Source organism: Pezoporus occidentalis, unplaced genomic scaffold (assembly GCF_034315485.1).
Source record: "Pezoporus occidentalis ecotype Australia unplaced genomic scaffold, CSIRO_AGI_Poc_V1 ctg87, whole genome shotgun sequence".
Lineage (NCBI taxonomy): Eukaryota > Metazoa > Chordata > Aves > Psittaciformes > Psittacidae > Pezoporus > Pezoporus occidentalis.
The window spans coordinates 2,822,232-2,845,097 of record NW_026916231.1 but is presented as its reverse complement, the minus strand read 5'-3'; the positions used below and the strand labels follow the sequence as shown (position 1 = coordinate 2,845,097).

The 22,866-nt window shown below is 42.0% G+C and overlaps 2 protein-coding genes across 3 annotated transcripts; both read right to left on the bottom strand.

Annotated features, from left to right (window-relative positions):
- Positions 1-8,272: 8,272 nt before the first annotated feature.
- TMEM64 (transmembrane protein 64) lies at positions 8,273-20,150 on the bottom strand. Of its 2 annotated transcripts, XR_009961944.1 has the most exons (4): positions 18,900-19,790; positions 12,861-13,016; positions 9,310-9,857; positions 8,273-8,516 (listed from the first exon to the last, which is right to left on the bottom strand). XR_009961944.1 is itself a non-coding variant. In XM_062604633.1 (3 exons), the coding sequence occupies exons 1-3, from the start codon at positions 19,662-19,664 to the stop codon at positions 9,663-9,665; spliced, it is 1,116 nt and encodes a 371-aa protein (XP_062460617.1). In that variant the 5' UTR covers positions 19,665-20,150; the 3' UTR covers positions 8,586-9,662. The 2 variants fall into 2 exon arrangements, 1 of the variants encoding a protein (XP_062460617.1); XM_062604633.1 differs by lacking the exon at positions 8,273-8,516 and having other exon boundaries at positions 8,586-9,857; positions 18,900-20,150.
- On the bottom strand, positions 19,762-20,514 carry LOC134156505 (putative SCAN domain-containing protein SCAND2P). The gene is given in 3 exon segments (XM_062604586.1): positions 19,762-20,059; positions 20,061-20,275; positions 20,443-20,514. Coding segments are annotated over 3 exon segments (585 nt in total).
- Positions 20,515-22,866: the final 2,352 nt, after the last annotated feature.

Below are 22,866 nucleotides of genomic sequence, written 5' to 3'. Positions count from 1 at the left end.
GTTCCAGCTCACAACCCTCACATGATTTAGGCTGAGTAATTTAAGATGTTGTAGGGAGAAGGTCTGGTTCACTGTCCTCTGTTTCAGTACAGTCACATCCTTCACTCATGATTTGTTACATCTAGTGTACTTCCGAACTTGTCTTGCAGTCTGTATTTAAATGATGACATCTAGGTAGATTAGGATTTTGCAAGATTTCAAGAAAAGTCTATCTAGTTTTAATTCTTTTGTTCCAAACTAGAGGTAAGTATTCCTGAGGCAACACAGCAAGAGACAGACCCTTCTCCAAGATGCATGATGCCTTTATCACAGTATCTTGATTCATCATCAGTGAAGATTCCCAAGTGCTGCCCAACTCAGAAATCAGTAGGAATCAGGATCAGGGAACTTGCTGCTTTGCAGAATATACCAGAGCACTCCCATTTTGATCCTTTTGTGCCTCACTGAATGCTTGGCAAGACAGAGTGATACAGATGCTGGTAGGTCAGAAGGCAAAAGACACAGATCAACCCGCAGCAGCACTGGCAAACATCAGCAATGCTCAGTGGTACTGGGTGCTGAAGTGCTTTGGAGACCTTGGTACATGTCTTCACACATCCTTTAGACACCAAAGTACTTTAAGAAAACTGTTCTCTGGGTATCTAATACTTATTACACATAACAGAACTTCCAGTATTCTTTGATAAACTAAAATAAATCATTTTTTTCTCTTGTATTGGTGGCATTAATGTTGTCCTGCTAAATATACACTACCCTTAAACAATACAAAAGATAAAGCATTGCTGGGACTGCATAGACCTGTAAAATGACTCACAGCAATTGCACAGTACTTAAATATTTCATAGAACTGTAGAATCAATGAGGTTGGAAAAGACCTTTAAGATCAAGTCCAACCACTACCCCAGGACTGCCAAGTCCACCACTAAACCATGTCACAGCCTCATCTACACAGTTCTTGAACACTTCCAGGGACAGCAATTCCACTACTTCGCTGGGCAGCCTGTTCCAATGCCTGACCACCCTCTAAGTGATTTTTCCTAATATCCTGTCTAAACATCCCTTGGCGTAGCTTGAGGTCATCTCCTCTTGTCTAATCACTTGTTATGTGGGAGAAGAGACAGACCCCCACTTCACTACAACCTCCTTTCAGGTAGTTGTAGAGAGTGATAAGGTCCCCCCGAGCCTTCTCTTCTCCAGACTGAATGACCCCACTTCCCTCAGCAGTTCCTCATAAGACTTGTGCTCCAGGCCCTTCACCAGCTTCTTTGACCTTTTCTGAACTCAGTATCACAGTTTAGACATTTGCATTAATTGCCATTACTGTAGAAGCTCACTACCATGAAGAACACTTCTCTGAATAGCTGATATTCTGGTATTATTTTTACCTGATACCTTTACCTTTTAACGCTGATACTTTGAAAAGAACAGTTTAATAATTTCAATAACATTTACAAGAAAAATTTGGAATGAAATAGTATGTAGGTACTTCATTTAAGCAATTAAATACAATAATTCAAAAATCAGAGTTTTGGGGATATGCTTAAGTTACTTAATAAAACAGCAAAAATGCATATTCAGCAGCAAGATAAAACCAAAATTAGTCTGAAATGTCACTTGGGATTTCATAATTTTCTTTGTTTTCTAGCTGCAACTTAGCCAGCTCAGGGTTTGGAGACAGCTTTCTCCTCATGCATGATCGTTTTGCAAAATAAATATGCAAAGCCCGTTCATTTCATTATAACCACATGAGGACAACAAATTCAACAAACTGTGCATTTCTTTGACCTGCAGGGCTGCATGTATGAATATAACCTTATCACTTCTGTTCTCTGCCAAGCCAAGTTTCCCCATCACAGCACCAACCCCCCAGCACCAGCCCTTGTGCCAGCATCTTCTGCCCTCTTGCAGGGCAAGACATGAGGGAGCAGCCATGGCTCCCAGCTCCTGTTCAACTGCTGTCTTTGCCTACCTAATAGGCAGGCAAGAGAGACAGAGCCAGACTCTTTTTGGAGGCACTCAGTGACAGGAGGGGAGGCAATGGACACAAACTGCAACCCAAGAAACTCTGACCAAGTAGGAGGAAAACTTTTACTATAAGGCTGGTCAAAGACTGGACCAGGTCACTGAGGCTTGTGGATCCTTCACCCTTGAAGATATTCAAGCCTCAATTACACATAGCCCCTGGGCAATCTGACAAAACCGGACGTGATCTGAGCAGGGGCTGGACTGGATGACATCCCCTCCAATCTTCATTACTCTGTAATGCTATGACATGGAGACAAACAGCTTTTCAGGAGCTTCAGCCGATCAATATGATCTCACTTGTTTGAGACAGAAGTTCGCAACTTACATACGATGATGCTCAAAAAAAACCCCTTGAGGGTGGGTTTTTTCTTTTAGGAAAGAAATCATCTCTTAATTAGGCAAATACAATCATACATTATACCTGTCCAGGGCTTCCATCTAAGGTACCTGAACACTGTAAATATCATTAAAGATAATGAATATCCATTATCAGAAAATACAGGTGCATCTCCCAACTTTATTCAAGTTCCGATCCAGTAAGAGATGCTGACAACAGGGTGGGTTTATTTGCTCAGGCTCATGCTGTAGCATATTATACATGCTATACATTTGGCCAATTCTAAGACACACAATGGCACATGGAGCACAGGAAGAGAAGATTAGGTACTTCAGTGCCACACATAACCCCTAAAAACTGAAGGACCTTTCCCCAAAACACTACAATCCACATGATACTAATATATCTATGCTTCACTACACAACTACCTTTCCTTTAGTGTTTATCAGAGTGGATATAATGAAGAAAAGGAGATTTGTATCAACATACCTGCCACATAAAAATTTCTGCCTTGCCTTGAGGTTAATATTCAGTAATCTTTATGAGTCCACATTTTCTGCACTGTTAATACATTCTTCTGTAACTCCCTCTCCTCCCTCTACTTGGGTTTTAACAAGTGAAAAGGATTTTAAAAAATAAAGTACATTTAATCCATTCTCTAAGGAATGATTCACTGAAAAGGGGAGAATAACCTCGTCTAATTAGAGCTGCCAGGCTTTTTACCTCCCGGTAAGTATACTAATAGTTTTGCGCTAATTGCAACTCTCCCCCTCCTCCTTTAAGTTTTCAGTTCCAGTCTCAAACTGATTCTTTATGGAAACATTTTTAGAACTCATTACCACAGCACTTTTCCCCAGCGGAAATGATAGGGCCTCTGGGGAGTTGAGGGTTCTTCCTCCAGACCCTGCCATTTTCCCACCTTAAGGCTTGTTTGAAAGAGCACTGTCATACCCCCGCCTTAAGGAAGCATCAGCTGCAAGGAGAGAGAATGTATTTCATTAGACTGACAGATACAGCTGGAAAAGAAGACAGATTGCTCAGCTGAAAGGAGCCAGCCACAGAAACCCCCTGTTCAGTGTTGGACCAATGCACTGCACAGCAGAAACACCTCTTTGACTGCAAATTAAGTGATAACCATACAACATCTGGTCAACCACCATGTTGGTAGGAGGCAAGAGGCATGCTGTATCCAGTGAAAGACAGTTCAACTCACTGCACCAAAAAAAAAAAACAACCAAGAAACTCCACTCTTGCCAAAACCTGCACAAGACACACATCATGTTACAGCCAGCACAGCATTCCCACAAAATGCAACAGAAAACACAAAATGCTTGTAAAGTACCTATTCATGTGACAGTGGAGCTGCACCTAAAATTCAGTGCAACATTAAGATGACTGGAAATCAGTGATTTGATAGTGTGAGCTGCAAAGAGATCCCTTCATGGCCTCCGAAGTACTGCATCCTAGCAAGCTCAAGAGCCGGAGAGCTTCATTTCATGCAGCAGTCATTGAGCACAGAAGAGATTACTACAGCTGGCTGAACACAAATCATCTTGTACATCAATTTACACCCACAGGAGAATATATAGGATATTAATTTACTGGTATGACTTTTACCAGTCCCAAAGGTTTCTTAGGTGGTATTGGGTTTTTTGGGGGGGTTTGTTTGTTGTCTGTTTTTTTGGTTTTTTGTTGTTTTTTTTTTAGTGGGAGTGGGTTTGGTTGTTTTTTTTTTTAAGAGTGTAGGAAAAGGAAGCTACTCAAAGTGGTGTGAGAATGAATGACACAGAGCAACCTCTGGTTTCAACTCTGCAACCTCTGCCTCCCCAGATGTGCAAGTACACAGCTCTTTTTCACCCAGCCACCACCTCAACTAGGCAAAGCAAAGCAAGGCAAAAATGAAGCCTTTCAGGCAGGCAAGCCATCTGCTATACACCTCTGCTGCATAAGATATCAAAATGGCAGTAACAATGTTCCTCTTCTGATGAGAGCTATCCGCTGCTTCTGGTTTCATGGTTTCAACTTTGCTAGCCTAAGATATAAACTCAGGCCCTGGAAGAAGAGGTAGGTAACATAATCAGCAGCCCTCAGAAGCTGAGATGCTCTTAGTTACAGCTCTTGCTCTAGCTGCTTCTGAGATGTTATTTCCCATAGATGTAAAAGGCATCTGAAACAGTCACAGGAAGCTAAGGTTCAAAAGAATGAGCAATAACTTCATATCATTGCCATTTCAGTGTTAGCTGCTTCCAGTGATACCACCTCCAGCCCTCCCCACTCCCAAAAATCCAACAAAAAAAAACCCCACCCCTCTATCATCTGGGTACTTCATCATGTACTGAAGCAAACTGTTACTCCCTCACAAAAATCACAGAGAATTCATTAGTCTATTCCCTCACCCGCCTACCATTTCTCACACTAAATGGAGAATATTTGTGATCTTAAGCAATCATGTTTCTAAGGCAGAGAGTGAAAATCTGCTATTAGAATAGTCCATCACCACAGGCTTTCCTTCCTTCCTCCTACCCGCCCACCCACAAGCTTCAAGTGAAACAGTTGTAGCTCACTGGGAACAGAGAAAAGCACCTCACATGCAGCAAAATCGAGCTCAATCCTGCGGAAGTTCCTTCTTGGGCCAGGTGCACATGGATGAAAACCACTTGGTACATATATGTTTGCACCCGAGCCAATCTTGCTCTGTTACTGGGACAAACTGAACCACCCTGATTAGAGAAACATCAACGAAATTTGTTAAAAGACTATTATTTCAGAAGTTAAGAGGTCTGAGAGTCAAAGCATACTAAAATTCTCCAGAAGAGAAAACAATGACCTGCCTCTAGGTGAGGCCACCCAGCTGCAATTCTGTGGAAAGAAGTGGATGCTGTTGAAGGAATTAGCAATTAAGAAAGCAAGACACTTGCATGTATTCAGTTATGGAAATGTTATTTTAACCTCTTCAAAGTGTCCCCTCTGTGCTCAGACTATTATTTATTCCCCTTCAGCTCTGAAAGACTTACAGCTCTCTAGATTACCCCTCCTGCAGATGAGGAGGGATGGGAAGTAAAGCACTGCAGCCACCAATGCCATGCTGCTGTAGGTTGTATGAAAAGGACAGACATGCCATGCTAACTTGAAGATACAGGTTTTACATCCTCTTCACCAAAGCAGACAACTAATTACCTTGACTTGCCTTACTTACATGTGCTACATCTTGGCAACATTCTCATCTCCTAAAAAGGATGACACCCAATATTCAAGTCTCAGGATCTGGACAAAGCAAATCTTTCTTCTGCTATCTTGCTAATAACACAACCCCCCGTACAATAAACCTACCCTGATTTATTCCACAATATATCTAAAGTCTCAACTAGAAAGAAAGTTAGAGGACATTGCACTCACAACAGGAAAACTTGCCCACCTAATTTTCCAAATGAACTGAGACTCCAGATCCAACCAACTATTAGTCATTTGGCTAGCAAGCAAGACTGAACTTACATTAATGAACACCAGACTGCATTAAAATGTAGTTTAAGTTTAGCAATATGCCAGAATAATCCAAGGAAGGAGGGAATGGACAGGATTGAAACTTCAGACTGTTATTTCTTGCTTAACACCACTAAATTAAAAAACAATACTGCAGGATAGTTTGAGACAAACCCTAATGTCCTTGAAGGCAGGATGTGTTAGACCCATCAGCCCAGTGCTGCCAGGCATATCACTAATCCTGCAGGACTGGGGAGGACAGGGACAAGACACTTTCCTCAGCAGAGGCAGAATTTACATCACCTCCTCCTCTGCTCTTGACTTCCTATTCCCTCATGCCCAAACCATCTTCTTACGTAGATGGGACTGGTACCAACTTTGAATTTATTATAGCGAGGAAGCCTGCCAGAGCTACTAAAGCTACTTGCTTCTGTCATTAAGAATGACCATGCAGTAAATAGGAACATATTTACAGTATTTCATTTTAAGCATCGTATCCTAGATTATTTGCAAGGCCGCAGATGACTCCAGTAAGCTTGGCCAAAGTCCAAATCATACCAGCCTTCGGTAGAAAGCTAAAAAAAAATACAAAGGATCCAATATGTGAAACTAGCCACACACCATGGAAGAGCAATTTTTCCATTCTTGAACCTCACCTCAGCAATGCTTCTTGAAGTTCTTGTGCAATAATCAGTGTGAAAATAGTATATAAAGCTCTTGGACAAAAGAAGTTTTCCTCCCAGGTGCTTTGTATAACGTAAACTTTTGACGAATTTATTACACAGTTGCACTTACCACAAGGAAGAGGAAGGAAAACTGGTACCGCACAGCTGAGAGAGACTCCTTCTTCTGTATGAATGACCTGCGATTTAGGTACATTTTGTGTACGAGATGTAGAAATTTCACCTTCATGGCAACTCAGAAAATATTCATGAAGCTCACTTGCCACATTACTTAAACTGGATTAATACCCTTTTCCTTTTAAATGCACTAGGTAGGGAGACCATCCAAAAGAAAAACAAAAAAATCGCATTACTTGTACATTCAAAAATAACAGCTGTCTTTTGGTTTGGTAGCACATTTCTCATAAACATCCCTATGGTTATTCTTCTATCAAAAAGGCAGCTACAAGCACCTAACCTTCAAAGTATTTAACGGAATTAAGCATGAATTTTAAAATTTAATAAAAATCAAGTATCTTTCCCTTGTAACTCCCCTTCCCAGAAATCAGCCTTAAGTACTAACTTGTTACTCCTTCAATGCAGACAACTATCATTGCATGCATATGTAAACAACAGCTCCTTCCAACCTTCTTCCCAACTCCTTCATAGCAACTTAAGCATTTAATACATATTCCTTTAAAGAAATTTGAGTGAATTTATTGTATAAAATTATGATTGGCATGGTACAGAAAAATTCCTTTTAATGCACATTTCCCATTAACTTGTACACAAATATTACAAGTATCAAGCAAAATGCAAAAGTCTTAAGAACTAATTCCATACTACAAAAGTGTTCACATAGTGAAGTTACTCTGGTTACAAAATGTGATGGAAATAAAAGCACTTCAAAATACATAATTGGGAAATGTTCTCAAATAATCAACACAACCTTAAGTTAGTTAAAAAATGCAAAGAAAGAGATACCCTCTTCGAAATACTGTTGATTTGGCAAGACGGAGCAAAGTTCAGATCAGTTCATTTACTGAAGGATTGTTCTTTCCAAGAAACAAACAAACAAAAAAGAAAAAAAACAACCAACCTTCCAACCTTTAGTTAAGAAAGGGCTCAATTCTATTATGATGACAAATAACGTCATCAAAGAGTTATCTGGCTCTCGTTTTCACACAGGAGCTGTCAGCGGCAGAGATGTGTAAATCAACACCTCCAGGTATACACAGATTGCCTTTTCAAAAACAAACCAAACAAAAATACCAAACCCCAAAACAGCAAAAAGGAGACAATCTGAACTTTGTTGTTTCATTTAAATAGTTCAGTTCTTTAGGTCTCAAGGCCCAAGAACAGCAGTCTGCAAAGGATACATACTTAAAGAATAAAACTGAACTTCCACTACCAGGGAAGGTGCAGATGCCAAGTTACGTGAGTACCGTACGTCCTCACAGTAAGACTGCTAGAGGCTATCAAATCTCTGCTTCCCAACAGCTTTGATGGCTTGCTATTCTCAACACAACGAAAACTGCTTGGACCCTATAAACAGCCTTACAAAAAGAAGGCATAATCATTGCTAGAAGATAACACAAACCTTGAAGACTGAAAGAATCCTTACAAACACGCAAAATAGGCAATACATCACTTCTTGTATCAGGTGACTCGTGTGTGTTTGAGCAATTAAACCTTGGTATGTATATCTACATGAAACTCACACATACAGAATTATCAGGCGTTATTGTTGTTTTCCTTTTACACACACACACACACACACACACACAAATTACTATCGGCTTAACCAGTCTACTCAAACTCAGTGAAAAACAGTCCACAGCACACATAAAAGAAGCACTATCCAATACAGTGTTATCTTGCAAAAAAGGAGTCAGAATTCCTGAGTCTCAGAGACACTACTGTCCTCCTCCATTACTGGATTATTTATTTTTCCAAGGAGAACCTCTAGTTTTCATTTCTTCATGCTGACGAAATTTATAATAGATTGCATCCTTTAAAAAAAATTAAAACTTTTAGAAAAAAACATGCCAACCAAAGTGAATTTTTAAAGCTTGGGGGGGGGGGGGGGGAGGAGGGAATGACGAAGGATTCACTTACAAAGGAGAAGGGGGATTCACTTACAAAATAAAGGCCACCTACATGTAAAATAAGTACTGCCAGTATCCCATCATTCTGTTTAAAGGAGGGATTTAGCTTCCTGTTCTGGAAGCACTATTATGAGCAGTCATTAGAGTTGAAAAACTCCCTCTGTTTAACAATTAAAAATACTGCAAACAGGACTAACATGGAACAGCCCTTTGTTACAATCACCAAAGTGGCAAAACCAATGCAACAGTTAGGTCATGAAGTTTCCTTCAGTTAGTCACTGCAATCTATTATAACTTCTATATTTTCCCTTTTACTTTGCATATTACACAGTGTAACTTAAAATGTTATTTAAGAGCACTTCAGTCCCACAATGTAGGATTTAAGCTTGTATGAATATGTATGCATGGTTCTGCGACATTTTCAATGACTTACAAAAATACATTCAATCAAAACTTTGTATAGGGATTTTGTTTTGTTTTGGGGGTTTTTTGACCCAAAAATGAAGGAAAAGCCAAATGGTCCCATCATTAGCTAAATAATACACTCCAAGTTCTGGAAGCAATTCCAATGCAAAAGCATATTCAAGAATAACATACACTGAATTGCATACTTTCTCATTCATCTTTATCAGTAATAAAATTCTACTGCATATAATTATTCAGGCTTATAAATAATGCTAAGCAGAAAAATATTTACCTCTGTGCTACTTTTCTCAGTTTATAGAAGCATTTTTCAGTTTACAGGAGCAAAGGAAAAAAAAACCTAAAGTGCAGACTACAGGCCATGACAGGCATAGTAAATGACCAAAGGTGCAGCCAAATTTGCATTTACATCTTAAGTTACTTCGCCATCTTTCTTTCCTTGCTAGAAGTCACCCCATGTGCAACTGAAGAGCTGGTCGGTTGGTTTGTGCCACAGTACAACCTGTAACCACTGGTAAATTCTTCTTCTGTTTTGTTTTTTTTTTTTTTTAAACTAGTTGAATTGTCCATAGGTATTTCTAGGCAATAGCTTAGGTACACAAAACCTTACTCTATTAATACTTGAAATCACACAATATTGACACCTCCTCCAGAGAATGCTACTGTCCTTTTGTTGCAGTATGTGGTTGAACCACTGATGCTTGGTTGACTGTCTTTAGCAAGAGAGGTCTTCATTTCTATTTCACACGCTACAATAGCTGCATTCAGTTCCACTTGAGCTCGGTGAACGACATAAAACATGAGTCCTATGCTTATGATAATCTGTAAAAAAAACAAGAAAGAGTGTTGTAGACTACATAAACTGTAAGCATGAATACAAACCAACTGTTCGGAACAAACTAAAAAGTCACTGATGCAAAGATGCATGGAGGCACCTGTTGACTCCATGTCAAGACATCAGATAGGAGATGAACTTGACCAGTGAGTGGCTCTAAACCTACACGCTAACAACATAACAGCATATCAGAACATAGACATTACATGGACCTTAAATACTGATATAAATTGAAAATATGTTTTCTTTCTTTCCATTGACATCCAAGTACTTATTAAAAACCAATCCCTTCACTTTCTCTCTTGGCAAAAATACCTCCACAAAGAAACAACATGGTGTATTTCTGTCAGTCAAAAGGGCTCTTTTCCCATGTACCAAGTGAATAATAGATCAAAATTGTACTGGGCGTCTGCAATTTGCAAAATAGCAGACAGGGGATGATGCAGATGAAAAGAAATAAAGCTTCTTGTCCTTGCCCCTCTGGTGTGGAAGAGGGCAGAGAGCAGCATTATCACTGTGCTTCTCGGCTATCATCACTAAACAGGACTGAGCAACTTACAGCGGTCTGTATGGGAAGAACTTGGTTTCTAGACAATGGTGCGGGGGACAGAATGTTGGTGGGTGTGGGTTTTGTTTGTTTTAAGCAGGAAATATTGTCCAAAACTAGGGTTTAGTTCAGGGTTTTGCTCTTTATTTTACTACTAAGAATTTTAAACTTCCACCACAATTATTATCAGGAATAAACCAGGACAATTTTTTCTTAGAAATTACTCATTCAATGACAACAGCATGCACTGCGCTCCCCAGAGGAAGCCTCTGGTTTCAATAAAACATCAGTTAAGTTCTACAAATGAGATCCTCCTTAAGAAAAATAATAAAGTCTTCAAATAAAAATCAAGCTGTCTCATAGTGAGAGTGCCTTTGAAAGAATTGCTTTGCCTTTTTAAAGAATATTTTATGAAACTAGTCTGCAACTTTACAAGAAAAGAAACAAAACCAACAAACAAAACCCCCAAAAACACTGAACAAAGGTTGTATTGTTTACAACAGAACCTAAAGTTTTGAGTCAAACATCTGAACTTCATTATTAATTGGTAAGGCTATGTTTTCTTTGAGGACTATCACTTAAAACATCTGCTGGCATGGCATAAAAGATGTTAGAATATCCCCAAGTAAGACGATTCACAAGTACAGTCAGAGGAGAATTGTGGCAGTCTCTAGCCCAACCTGCTGCTCAGAGCAGGGTTGGCTGGACGATCAGACCAGGTTGCTCAGCACTTTTGTCTAGTCAGGTGCTGCAAACTTCCAAGGATAAAGGTTTCACCACCTCTCTTATCCCTGTGGTGAAAAAAAAAGATGTTTCTCACTAATTCAAATTATACAGTTCAAAAGCTGGCCAATGTAAGAATCAAAAGGAGACTATGGAGACAAAATTCTGAATACATAGTAAAAATCCTATTCTAAAAGCTTATCCAAATATTTAAATCTTACTGGTTTTAGAAATACTACTACCAGTAGCCTAGTTCCCTAGATGAGTAATGATGACACAATGGCTATGTTCTGATATGCTAGCTTTGTTGTTAGCATATCTAGTCTACTAGTCTGGAAATAACATTTCACAACTAAAACAAAAGATTATCAAGTAACCATTTATCTTCTCCTTGATCTATTTACCCAACATTTAAAAAGGCATTTTAATACTCATAACCCTGTTCTATGAAGCCTATAAATTAAATGTTCCATTTAAGAACACAAAAGTTGGGAAGGAAGGAGTATTAAAATGGTCCTCCTAGACTTAGTTTTACAACTTGGCATTGTTAAACATCAGCTTTACAATTGTAAAAACAGAGGAAGATAAATGACTGCAGTACCAAAGTCTGCAAAACACAGTAACTGCCAGCCAGACACAGCCTGAAGTACTGACACTGTGAGAGGCGGTTTTAGTATATAATCTGGTTCTGAAATACTCATGACCTCGATGCTTGTAATAGTCTCAGACTTAATGCTTACCCCAAAGATTTACTGACAAATTATTTCATCAGCTAAGCTTACATAAAGGTACTATATACTTCTCATGAACTTACTCACTTGAAAAATTAGGATATTCTGATGCTGGCTTTAGGAAAATATTATTTCTACAACACTTTCCATCCTGAACACCTATGCAAAATGGGGAGTGTCCAGTCCTAACAGTGACCACTGCACACATGCTGGGTCCATGCACCCTGAACATGCTACTTCACAGCTGGTGGCACGCAGGCTTTTGTGTAGCAGGGAACTGACACAACTAAAATCCATCAGGAGATTACCACAGAGGGCAAAAGAAGAAAATTTGACAAAACTGTGGCAGAAAAGAGAACACTGAGTAAGTTCTGCTTGCATCATATGAGGTAAGAGAGAATTAAACTTTGCTAACAGAACAAAATCAAAAGAAAACAGTACACTGGAAACTAGTATCTCTGGGTATCTAGCAGTCAATAAGGCTGGGAAAAAAAGAAACATCAGCTCAGTTTTACACAATCCACTGAAAATACCAAAACCAGTTATAAACACTTTTTAATATCCACTACTTTTCAATACCACATGCCATATTCACTTGGCTCAGCCTGTACAAGGTCGGTTATGTCAGACTAGGGATCTGTTATGCTAACAGAGAACAGTTCTTAACCCCCAAGACATGCATTCCCCCCAGACACCTTTTACCTGAGGATGTACAATGTGAAAGACAAATCTCTGTGTCTCACACATTCCTATATGCATTCCAAATGACTTGAGACAAAGCTACAGGAAGGAAACTTGTCTACTGTCTCCAGAAGAAAAGTTCTGCTTTGAATCCCACTGGTACAGTAGATGGGTGAGAAATCAACGCAGATACAGAAAAAAAAACTCAAAAAGATGATTGTTTCCAAGAGTAACTGCTTACCCAAGGAGTCGTAAAGAAACTGACATTATTGGTACCAAGGTCTATGAAAGCTATTCTTTTAACTTACCTGTAAACTGAATATAAAATAGCCACTAACACTTTGTTCTGCAATCACATCCTCCATGGTGCGCAAGGTAGTGCCCAAGTATGAGTTCAGGAGCTGAGTAGGAAGCAGTCCAACTGAGGAAGCCATCAGGTAGTTGGGTAGTGACAAATCTGTAATCTGAGTAAAAGAGAGCATAAGAAATGGAGCATAGTCCTAACACAGTCTATGTGCACAAACAGCCAGACTGCCACTCCCATGCAAAATAATGAAAGAATTTCTTACATTCCTTCACTGAAAGTTTCTACTGTGTGTGAATCAAAACAGTACAGGGCTGGTTTTCATCCAGTCTTTCAAAAGTTCTTAGGTTTTATTTTGTTTTACCTTACTGTACACAACATCTCTGTGCAATAGTCATTAACTAAAGATGCAATTTCACTGTTCATTCAAGATGTTCATTTCTTCATGGTGAACAGAGCCCTACAATTTATGAGAATTTGATTGCAGGAAGAAATTACCAAATGTGAAGGACTAAAGCAAAAACCTATTTGCTTTGCATTTTACACGTATGGCAACTGATAAGAGGCAATTGTTTAAAATGTTTTTGTATTAAATATCTAGGTAAACAGAATGGCAGATACAATTGGCCTCTGCAAAGGAAGTTATATATCTCATTCAGATACATGTAACTGTCAGTGATCTCCATCAGTGATATTTATCTGTATCTACCCTGAGATATATGGGTATCATTAAGAATCTCTACCCAAGATGTTTTACATCACACTTTCATTACATAGTACACAGTTACAGCTTTTAATTTATCTGGAAAAAAACAGTAACAATACGTCAAAATATTTTCCCCTCTTTGCTGAAATTTCTGTTCTCAGCCAATATGTGGACAGTTTACATGGGAACAAAATATACAGCACTAGCTAAATTAGTATCAGCAGCCATTAGGAAATAGTAAATGAAAGAGCCAAGAGGCCAAAGGATATTTACTCAGGAAAACAGAAACAGGAGAAAACTACAGGTTAAAAATGCGTACAGAAAGGGTGATTCTGAAAGAAGCAGGCTAAGGAATTTTCCAGACAATTCAGTTGATCACATAGGCATAAAACAAGTTCTAATTAAGAACAGCCCCTAACACTGGGAGCCTACACAGAAATTACTGACCTTGAGAGTTCTGTACAATGTCGAAGACAAGAGAATAGCAGCAAAGTTACACATTTCATCATGCTATTCTTAAAATAAGCTTTAGTTACTATGAAAGTCACAGTGCTGAATTCTCAAAGCTCTAAGCAGCATCAGTGGAAAGTTTTTAGGAGGAAGGAAGGGCAATGGAGGAGGCAAATGCACTGAAGCATAAAGATTGATTCACTGGAACAAGATCCAGTAACTCAAATCAAAACTTCATGCTGCAAATTATTCTTCCCACAGACTGAAATACACACCAGCACCACAAAAAATACAGTTCCTCTATACACAAGATTAATTTAGGTTTATAATGAAAAAGCTCTACACAACTCATAGAACCATGGAATGCTTAGACCTTAAAGGTCATCTAGTTCCAACCCCTTGCCATGGGCAGGGACACCTTACACTTAGACCAGGTTGCTCAAAGCCCCATCCAACCTGGCCTTTAACACTGCCAGGGAAGAGGCATCCGCAATTTTCTGGGCAACCTGTTACAATGCCTCACCACTCTCACAGTAAAGAATTTCTTCCTCATATCTAATCTAAATCTATCCTCCTTAAATTTAAAGCCACTACACTTTGTCTTATCCCTGCATGCCCTTGTAAAAAGTCCCTCTCCAATTATGTCAGAACTTCACATTTGACCAATGCTTTGAAACCTTGTTTCCCCCTGAACATAATAGTAATCTGGGCCATGCAGTAAAAATGCACAATGAAAATTTAACATATTGCCAAAGGAATGAAGGAGCTGCTACTAAAAGTCTCTGAAATACTAATGCTGAGACAAGATTTGCTAAGTAGGGCAGTCATTACATGTAACGGAGATGAGAAACTTCCCAAAGATTGTTTTAATGCTCCCAGGCACTTCTCTCATTTCTGTACATACATTAAGGACACTTCGGTTGCAGAGCAACACATATGCACACCTGGATTTGTCCTGAAGCAACTGGACCTCCTGAGTCATGAGAGGCTCCAAGCGAGAGGCTGCCAATGAACACACTGAACTGCAACCTGTGCTTCCATTAAAATGAAAGCTAGGGAAAGCAGGGTGGAATCTTGCAGGTGCCCTTTTAACCCCTGGTTTGCAAGGCTTAGACCTACAGTGGTATTCCTTCCCCCAGGAGGCACAAGAAGTGGACAGTGTCCCTGCCTAAGAAAGCAGAGAAATCTGCAATAGAACTTACAGCTTTCCATTTCTTTCCTTTTACGAACTTGACCTATTCTACAAACCTGCTAGACTGGGGTCTGTGTGGCCAGACAAACACAGCTTCTGATAAACAGAAGCTACCAGAACTCCATTTCTAGTGAAAGCTCAAGACAGCAAAAATTAACAGTGAATTCCCAAAGCATGCATGGATATAATTGTGTTATGGGCCTAACTGACGTATTTAAATGAAATTAAGAACTACCTAACTGCTCTGGTAACAAGATTATTAGCCAGAAAATCTCCCAGTAAGCCTTGGACAGGCTTTGTCTGGTAGAATTTCTGTGTAGTCTTTGCAGCTCACAACTTTGGTTCTGTACTATCAAAGAATAAATGCTTGTGTCAGGACTTTGTTGGGGGTTTCACATGCCTTTAGGGACTGCAGTAGATTTCTCTCCACTCAACTTACAAATCTGTGTATTTCAGATCCGGCAGGCCTAGCAACCGAGAGCAAAGGACAGTGTTGATGCTCTTTTATTTCCTTGGGGTGGGGGGTGAGGTTTGAGGTGCTGTGAGGGGGGGGGAAGAATAAAACCTGCAATGCCACCAAGTAGTAAATAAAAAACAAGACAAAAAATAGCTATCAACTTTTCAAGAAGCAGAGTAAGCAGCCTGCCTGTTCTTGCAAAGCAGGTACCATTTCTTCACATCTGATTTCACGCTGTGCATTTCTGCAACCGGAGATGCTCACTTGGACACTCTAGATTTCTTTTTAGCCAAATTATTTCATACACATGATACTCCTCTCAAAGAGGAGAAGAAATATAAATGCTGATCTAACCTACACCTGGCACTACAAATAATCAGTTTGCACAAACCTCGCTCCAGGGACCTACTAGTAGGAAGGAGGTGATAACCTGCATACCAGGGCTCCTTACAGACCTGCCTTCAAAACACTCAAGAGCTGCCAAGGGAAGACGGGTGGGCAAACACTCCAGTAACAGCTATCAGCCCACCCCAGCAACTGAAGCCAACCTGGCACCACAGGAGCAACAATTAAGCAAAACCCACTCAAAGAGAAATATGAACATGCTTTCAGTTAACAAGTTTCTAGGTCTTCATAAAGGCAAGTAAATGCATTACCCCACTGCTCCTACTATCAGCACCTTCCCAAAGAGCAGCAGAATGAACTTAAGAAACAAGACGCTCATGTCTGGCTGGTGAAAGACTAAGGAACCTGTGTTAATTTTCCTCTTGTGCTGCCAAATAATATAATCCCATCACTTGCCGAATGCTAGGAAGCTCTTCCTCCCTACTGTATACTCCCTGGCAATTCAACCTCCTCAATCCCCTCAGCAGGTGGTACACACCACTGAACAAGTGCTTGTGGAAATCCATCAAGTAATCCCAGCCCTGCAGATGACCACTCCCACATCAAAGTTATGTTTTGCCCTGGACTTCATGTGTCACTTCCTCCCTTCCCTCTCATTTAAGCATTCTCAGTATCTCCTGTTTACTTATACATATGCACACAGACCAGACTGCTGGAAAATTAAAGACACATAGGTTTTCTTAAGGTCACTGGTCTCTTCTCCATTATTAAGAGCAATCCTTTTCAAATTCATTGCTAAAGCTGCTAGGACAGGGAATGGATAAATGGTTAGGGCACCCCAAAACCCCTTGCAATTTTAACTTTTCAAATAAATCAGATTTCAAAGAAATTAACAACTTGACCCACGTAGGTAGAATTTTGTATCATATACATAGTTTACACTTGACTAACAGCAAGAAACTGCCCTGAATTCCCAGATTTGCATGCAACATCTTTAATTTTCAGTAATCTAGCAGTTCATATTAAACGTTCTCAGTTAAAATTTAAACACACCGTGCTTTATTTGACTATGCTGTGCAGTAGTAAATCCAGAGTAATAAACATAACCCAAATTAGTTTTAGCAGGCAATATCCAAGTTACTTGGCATATCAAGAATCTGGTTTCATCTCATTTCCTATCTGTTATTTTAACACTGAAACCTTCCCCTTGGAAAGAAAATTATTTAGCTTGCAGTACAGAGAGAATACAAAATGCTGATTTACAGCATCATTTTAATATTGCACTGGCCTGAATACTCTGCTCAATTGTGTTTCCAACCAAATGGTTTGCAATGAAGGAAATCTTTTTAACCCAGTAATTCTCTGGCCAGTTCTCGAGATTCAATACTACTCTACATCTGCTGACTACTTCAAGTGACACCCAGAAGCTGTGAACAACTGGAGCACAACAGCTCTCCCCACTTTAGGAGGGTCACACTACAGCAGAAGCCTCATCTGCAACACTGGGACCTTGAGTTCCGGCAGGACTCTGCTCCCAGCTGCATGGGTCTAAGCTTCCTCAGTCCTGCAGTAATATAAGAAAATAAATAAAATGGCAGAGTTTCTTCTCAATTACAAGGAAATAGTTAAATGACCTGCTTAAAAAGAAATTATAAATTGCTACAGTTTTCATGGACAGAGACTGCAGCTCTTGAGATGAATGCCTCAGCATACATAGCTTTATATATAGCAACTTTAAATATTTGATGGGGGTGTTAACCCCTAAAAATTGTGTGGATTTTTTCTTAAATAAAAAATTTGGTATTCAGTGATCTATGCATTTCAATCAGATGATTTTGTCAGAATTAAGCAAGCACTTCAGAAGGGTACAGGACCAGGACTGCAGAAGGGGGGAAGGAAAGTGTACTGTAACAAAGTGGCAGACCAAACCACTTTTTTAGAGGGTCTCTTACACTAAAGAACCTATGAGTTCCTGTTAAATGCTTAAAATATTTCACCATCTGGTTTGCTTTGTTTTGATTCCACAGAGTTAGCAGACACAACTAAGGCGTAACACACAGCCAAAACCAAAACCTTCAGACAAAGCACTCACGAAGAGATGAGGGTCTGAAATTGTCATCGTCAGCATGATGGTACTCAAAAAGGGGACCCTCCATACTCTACTTTCTCCTTTAAGATGACCAAAGAGAACAGTAAGATTGTAAGTTTTACATGGCTGCTCTTAAAGAGCACACCGTCATTTTAAAGTAGAAAGAAAAGCCAGAATAACCCCCTGTCAAACTCAAAGTTTAAACCAACTTTCAATACCACTGTGGTGTACAGTCTCTTTTCAGCTCTGAGGCTACATCTTCCTGTTTTGCCCAAGATATGCGGCCTCTCTGATGTGCACGGACCTACCACGTTACGGATTTGCCAGATGTATGCTACAAACACCAAGCAGAGGAGGAATTTTGTCAATTTCTTTCTTTCCAATATAATTACTTTTATTAAGTAGTTCAGAAAGATCTGACATGACCACTTAAAAATACAACTTTCCCTCCCACTCCAATCACTTTGAAAACACACACTTAAAAACTGCTGTGTTCTCCACAGATTTTGCTAACCAGCACATTGGTGCTTCTTTCCATCATTAGAATATAGTCTTGAAACATAGACAGCAGCTCTAACACAATGACACCGAACAAGGCACCTTGAAAACCTGACATCCCTCCACAAGGACAGAAGAGCCACTAGCAAAGGCAGGCAAGGGAATATTACTTTTAATGCTGTTAGAAAAGAAAGAAACCAAGGTTTCTTCCCGGGAAAGAGGGCAACTTCCACCACTGACACCGGTCGCTATGGTGCAAGCCATCCTTCCAGCCAGAGCTTTTTCCTTGGCCACACGGGAACTCACCGCGAAGACAGCATTCTGCAGCCCAAAGGGGATCGGGGTCAGCCGTGCCAGAGCCACCACCTTGAGGCCACTGCCGCCCTCCACGACGCGGACGATGGCACTGAGAGTCTCGCTGCCCTGGATCCTGGCCCTCGCCCAGTGGGCCAACAGCCGCTTGCAGGCCACATGGGCGACAAAAGTGCCCACAAGGACGCCGAGCACCATCAGCCCCATGCCCAGCCAGAAGCCATAGAGGTAGCTGGCGGCCACGTTGAGAAGGATGTAGCCCCAGCCGCAGGGGAAGGACACGATGATGAAGCCCACGGTGAAGAGCAGCACACCTGCCAGGCTGTCCAGGCTCTCGGCCCAGAGCACCAGGTCTCGCAGGTACTGGCGCACCAGGGCCAGCGAGGCGAAGCAGAGGGCTGCCAGAACGCACACGCTGAGGCAGCTCTTGCACCAGCAGGTGCCCAGGAGGCAGCAGGAGCAGCGCCAGCCCCGGGCCTCGGCCAGCCCGGACCCGCCGCCGCCCTCCTCGGGCAGCTGGCAGAGCAGCAGCTCCGCCGGCGGCAGCCCGCCCTGCTCCACGTATGGCCGGAGCAGCAGCCCCTCAGCCCCCGCTGCCTCTGCTGGGACGAAGCCGACAGTACCCCCGCCGCCGCCTCCTGCCGCTGTCCCAGCGGCTCGGGACAGCCAGCGGCCCAGGTCCTGCCGGGCCCCCTGCGCCGCCGCCTGCTTCACGGCCCGGGAGAGCAGCTGCAGCGCCGCCGTCCCCGCGCCCCACATGCCCCCGCCCCGCCGCCCGGCTCTACCGCGGCGGAGCCGCCCAGCCCCGTCGCTTCCCGCCTCCGCAGGCAGCCAGCGGCCGGGGGCGGCTGCTCCCTCATCGCCCCGCCATGGCCCGGCTGCCGGCGGCGGAGCCCAGCCGAGGGCCGGGCGGGGGCGGAGAAGCGGCAGCGGGGCGGGCGGAGAGGTGGGGGCCGCGCTTCGCCGCCGCCGCCGCGCGGGCCCGGCAAGCGGACTGTCCGCGGCGGCCTCCGAGCTGCCTCCCCCCTGAGTTAGACAGCAGCGGCAGCGCCGCGCTCTCCGTCCCGGCAGTGGCAGCGGCGGCCCTGGCGGAGCGCGAGTCCCGGGGGGCGGCAGCGGCGGCAGCAGCGGAGCTCCATCTCCCGGCGCTCTGGTCTCCCGCTCTGCGAAACGCGCTCTCGGAGCGGCGATGCCGATGTGGCAGCCCGGGCGCCGCTCGCAGCGGAGGGGGAGGAGGCTCCACTCCAGCGGTAACACAGCCCAGCCCCGCTGCGGGGCTCGGGGGCAGCGCCGTGGCCCGCCCCCCGCTCCGCTCCGCCCCGCGCCGGGTGTGCCTGCGCGGGCCTCTCTCCTTGCCCGAAAGAGCGAGGCTATGGTGGGTTTGGTGGTCCTCTGTCTTGTTCTCGGTAGCCTTCGTTCCGAGCCGCGGGCAGCAGCGAGGAGAGGGACCGGTCTGGGAAGCCGGAGATTTATGTCAGAGGAGGGGGTAGCTGAAGCGCTTCTGAGTAGCTGCTCGCATCGCGGTGGGTTGACCCACCCGACGGCTTAGCTCACATGCCTGGAGGCTCAGGCACTCTTTCGGACAGTTTGAGCTTGAATTTTGAGCCATTGCTAGAATGAAACAGCCTGAATACGGGAGATTAGTTCACAGGGGGCCTTTCTCTGAAGCTTCGCCGAGCCTCGGCAGCTTCATAGGTGGCTGTTGCTCTGGCGTTAACTAATGACAGAAGCTGTATAGTGCAGAAAGGGTTTTGTTTCTTTCACAACACTTAAACGTACCATGCGTTCCAGTGTAGTTACATTCCTCCACTAGGAAATTTGCATGCATATATAAAACAAGTGTGGGAGCTGTAAAGGTTAAAGAGTGATTGGAAAAAAATGAAGAGCATATCTCGGGTATATTACAGATACATTCACTTGACAAAGACACCATTTAGAAATGGCATAACCTGAGTAGTCCAACAAAACAGCCTAAGAAAATAACAGATGTCTTTGAGTACCAGAACAGAATAAAACAATCCTGGGAGACACTGTACAACAGGGACCTGCAGATAAATATCTCCAGCATAATCTGCTTTCTTGCTGTCACTTGTATCCCAGTGTGAGCATTTGGTTTTGTGTGTGCTCCTTCCTTACAATGCAAACACAGGGCATACATCCGACAATAATAATATTCTTGTAATAATGCCCCACATTGTGGGTTGTAAAGGGTGGTTGGCATGCTTGTACATTCAGTAAGGCATTTCAGCAAACTGGGGATGGCTGGAAGTTTAGTAGAAAAATGAGGCAAAATATTCTGGTTTTATATTAAGAGCGTGTATGTCTTTGATGTGGTTTCAGCTTGTGTGTATTTTTGTTCAGTGCAGTTGCTTTCACCAAATATGAAAAAGCCTGAGTGGAAATGTCTATCAGAGTTCCACACTTCACACTGCCCCTACATTTCTGTATTTAAAGTGTATAACCTTTTTGGAATGAATTGCCTGCTGTTGCTCCTAAAAGCCTCGGGGTTCTGTATTTGTAATCACAGAAAACATACTTGCAAGAGGAACATCATAGTCTATCTAACTGACGGTCCTGAGATTACACTCCAGACTATAAAAACATTTTAACTAGTTAGCTGGTGGACATGCTTTTCTAATCTCTAAGAGTACGCAGGCTGAAACTTCTTGATCTCATCCATCCCTAAAATATCCCTAGGTTCCCTTAAAAATCTCTAGGTTCCCCTAAAATAGCTAATCCTGGCATTGTACAGATCTCTAGAGCAATAGCTCAGGGAGGAAAAACAACAGGCAGTCAGATTTAGAGTAATGCGGAGTAAGAGATGAAGCATCTTTGGATAAACATCCAAGAGAGGCCACAGGAATTCAGCAGGACTGGGGTGGAGCTGGGAGCCTTTCCCTTACACATAGCAGATACAGCTACAGAGCTGAGAGCAGTGTCAGCTGGCTCCTGTGAGCCTTCCCAATGCGCTCTTACCATCTCAAGGGGAAAAAAAACAACCTCACAACATCCTTGAAAATGTGCCAAATTGGCACACTGCTGGACAAAATGCTGGACTAAATGGTTCACCTTTCACCCTTACTAGTCAGTGATTGATAATATATTCCCGTACTATGTGTGATGCGGTTGCAATAGTTTGATGATATAATCAAGGCAAGATCTGTAAGGAAAAGCAGTTATCTTCTCCTAGACCAATCACTACACTTAGAAAAACAGACAAGCTCTTGAGTACATAGCTCCTGGAGAAACATTTTGTGCTCCAAAAGATAGCACTGATTTTTATTTGTTGGCTTTTATTTTTTTTTCCTCAGGTAGGTTAGTTGAGTTGATTTAGTGACTAAACTCCAACAAATGTTGTCTAACCTGTTCTGTAAAAAAGCACTTGCTGCCTTGGTTAGCTTCAGAAATTATTTGAAGCAATGGAGATAAAAATTACAGGTCTAGTACATATGGGTTTAAATGGTTATATCGACTAAAACTGCTCCTGAGTTATCTAGTTTCTCATTAAACTCATCTGTCATTTGAACTAATTTCTTACCTCTCTTTATATATAATTTTGGTATTTGCCAATAAACCAATGTAAAACCTGAGAAGCACAGGGTAACAGCCAGAGGACTCTTCTGCTTCAAGAAAAGGCGTTTCTATAGAAAGATGCTCTCATAATAACATAGATTGTTGTGAATATTGAAGAACTTTTGCCATGTGGTGGTTTCTTCCAGGTCTGTGTTTTAGGTCCAGGATATTTCCTTGACCTAGTGTGAGCAACTGTGTTTTGAAACTCTGCTTCTCCTGTCTCATTTTTTATTTCAAAGAATATTGCATGCAAACACACCCAACTAACTGTGTGGGTCATCTTACTGAAATGAAAGACATGACTCATGTAGGCCCATGCAACTGGTCTGTTAGAAAAAGACTGAAACTTTACGTTAAAATGATTATATAGAACAATAGAAATGACTAT

What these genes read in the sequence shown, in the direction of transcription:
- TMEM64 (XM_062604633.1), bottom strand. Translation starts at nt 19,664, where the DNA reads ATGTGGGGCGCGGGGACGGCGGCGCTGCAGCTGCTCTCCCGGGCCGTG. An exon ending in TGCAGAATGCTGTCTTCGCG is followed by an intron (nt 13,017 to 18,899) that starts GTGAGTTCCCGT and finishes TCTTTTACTCAG; the next exon opens with ATTACAGATTTGTCACTACC. An exon ending in ATTTTATATTCAGTTTACAG is followed by an intron (nt 9,858 to 12,860) that starts GTAAGTTAAAAG and finishes TTTTTTTTACAG; the next exon opens with ATTATCATAAGCATAGGACT.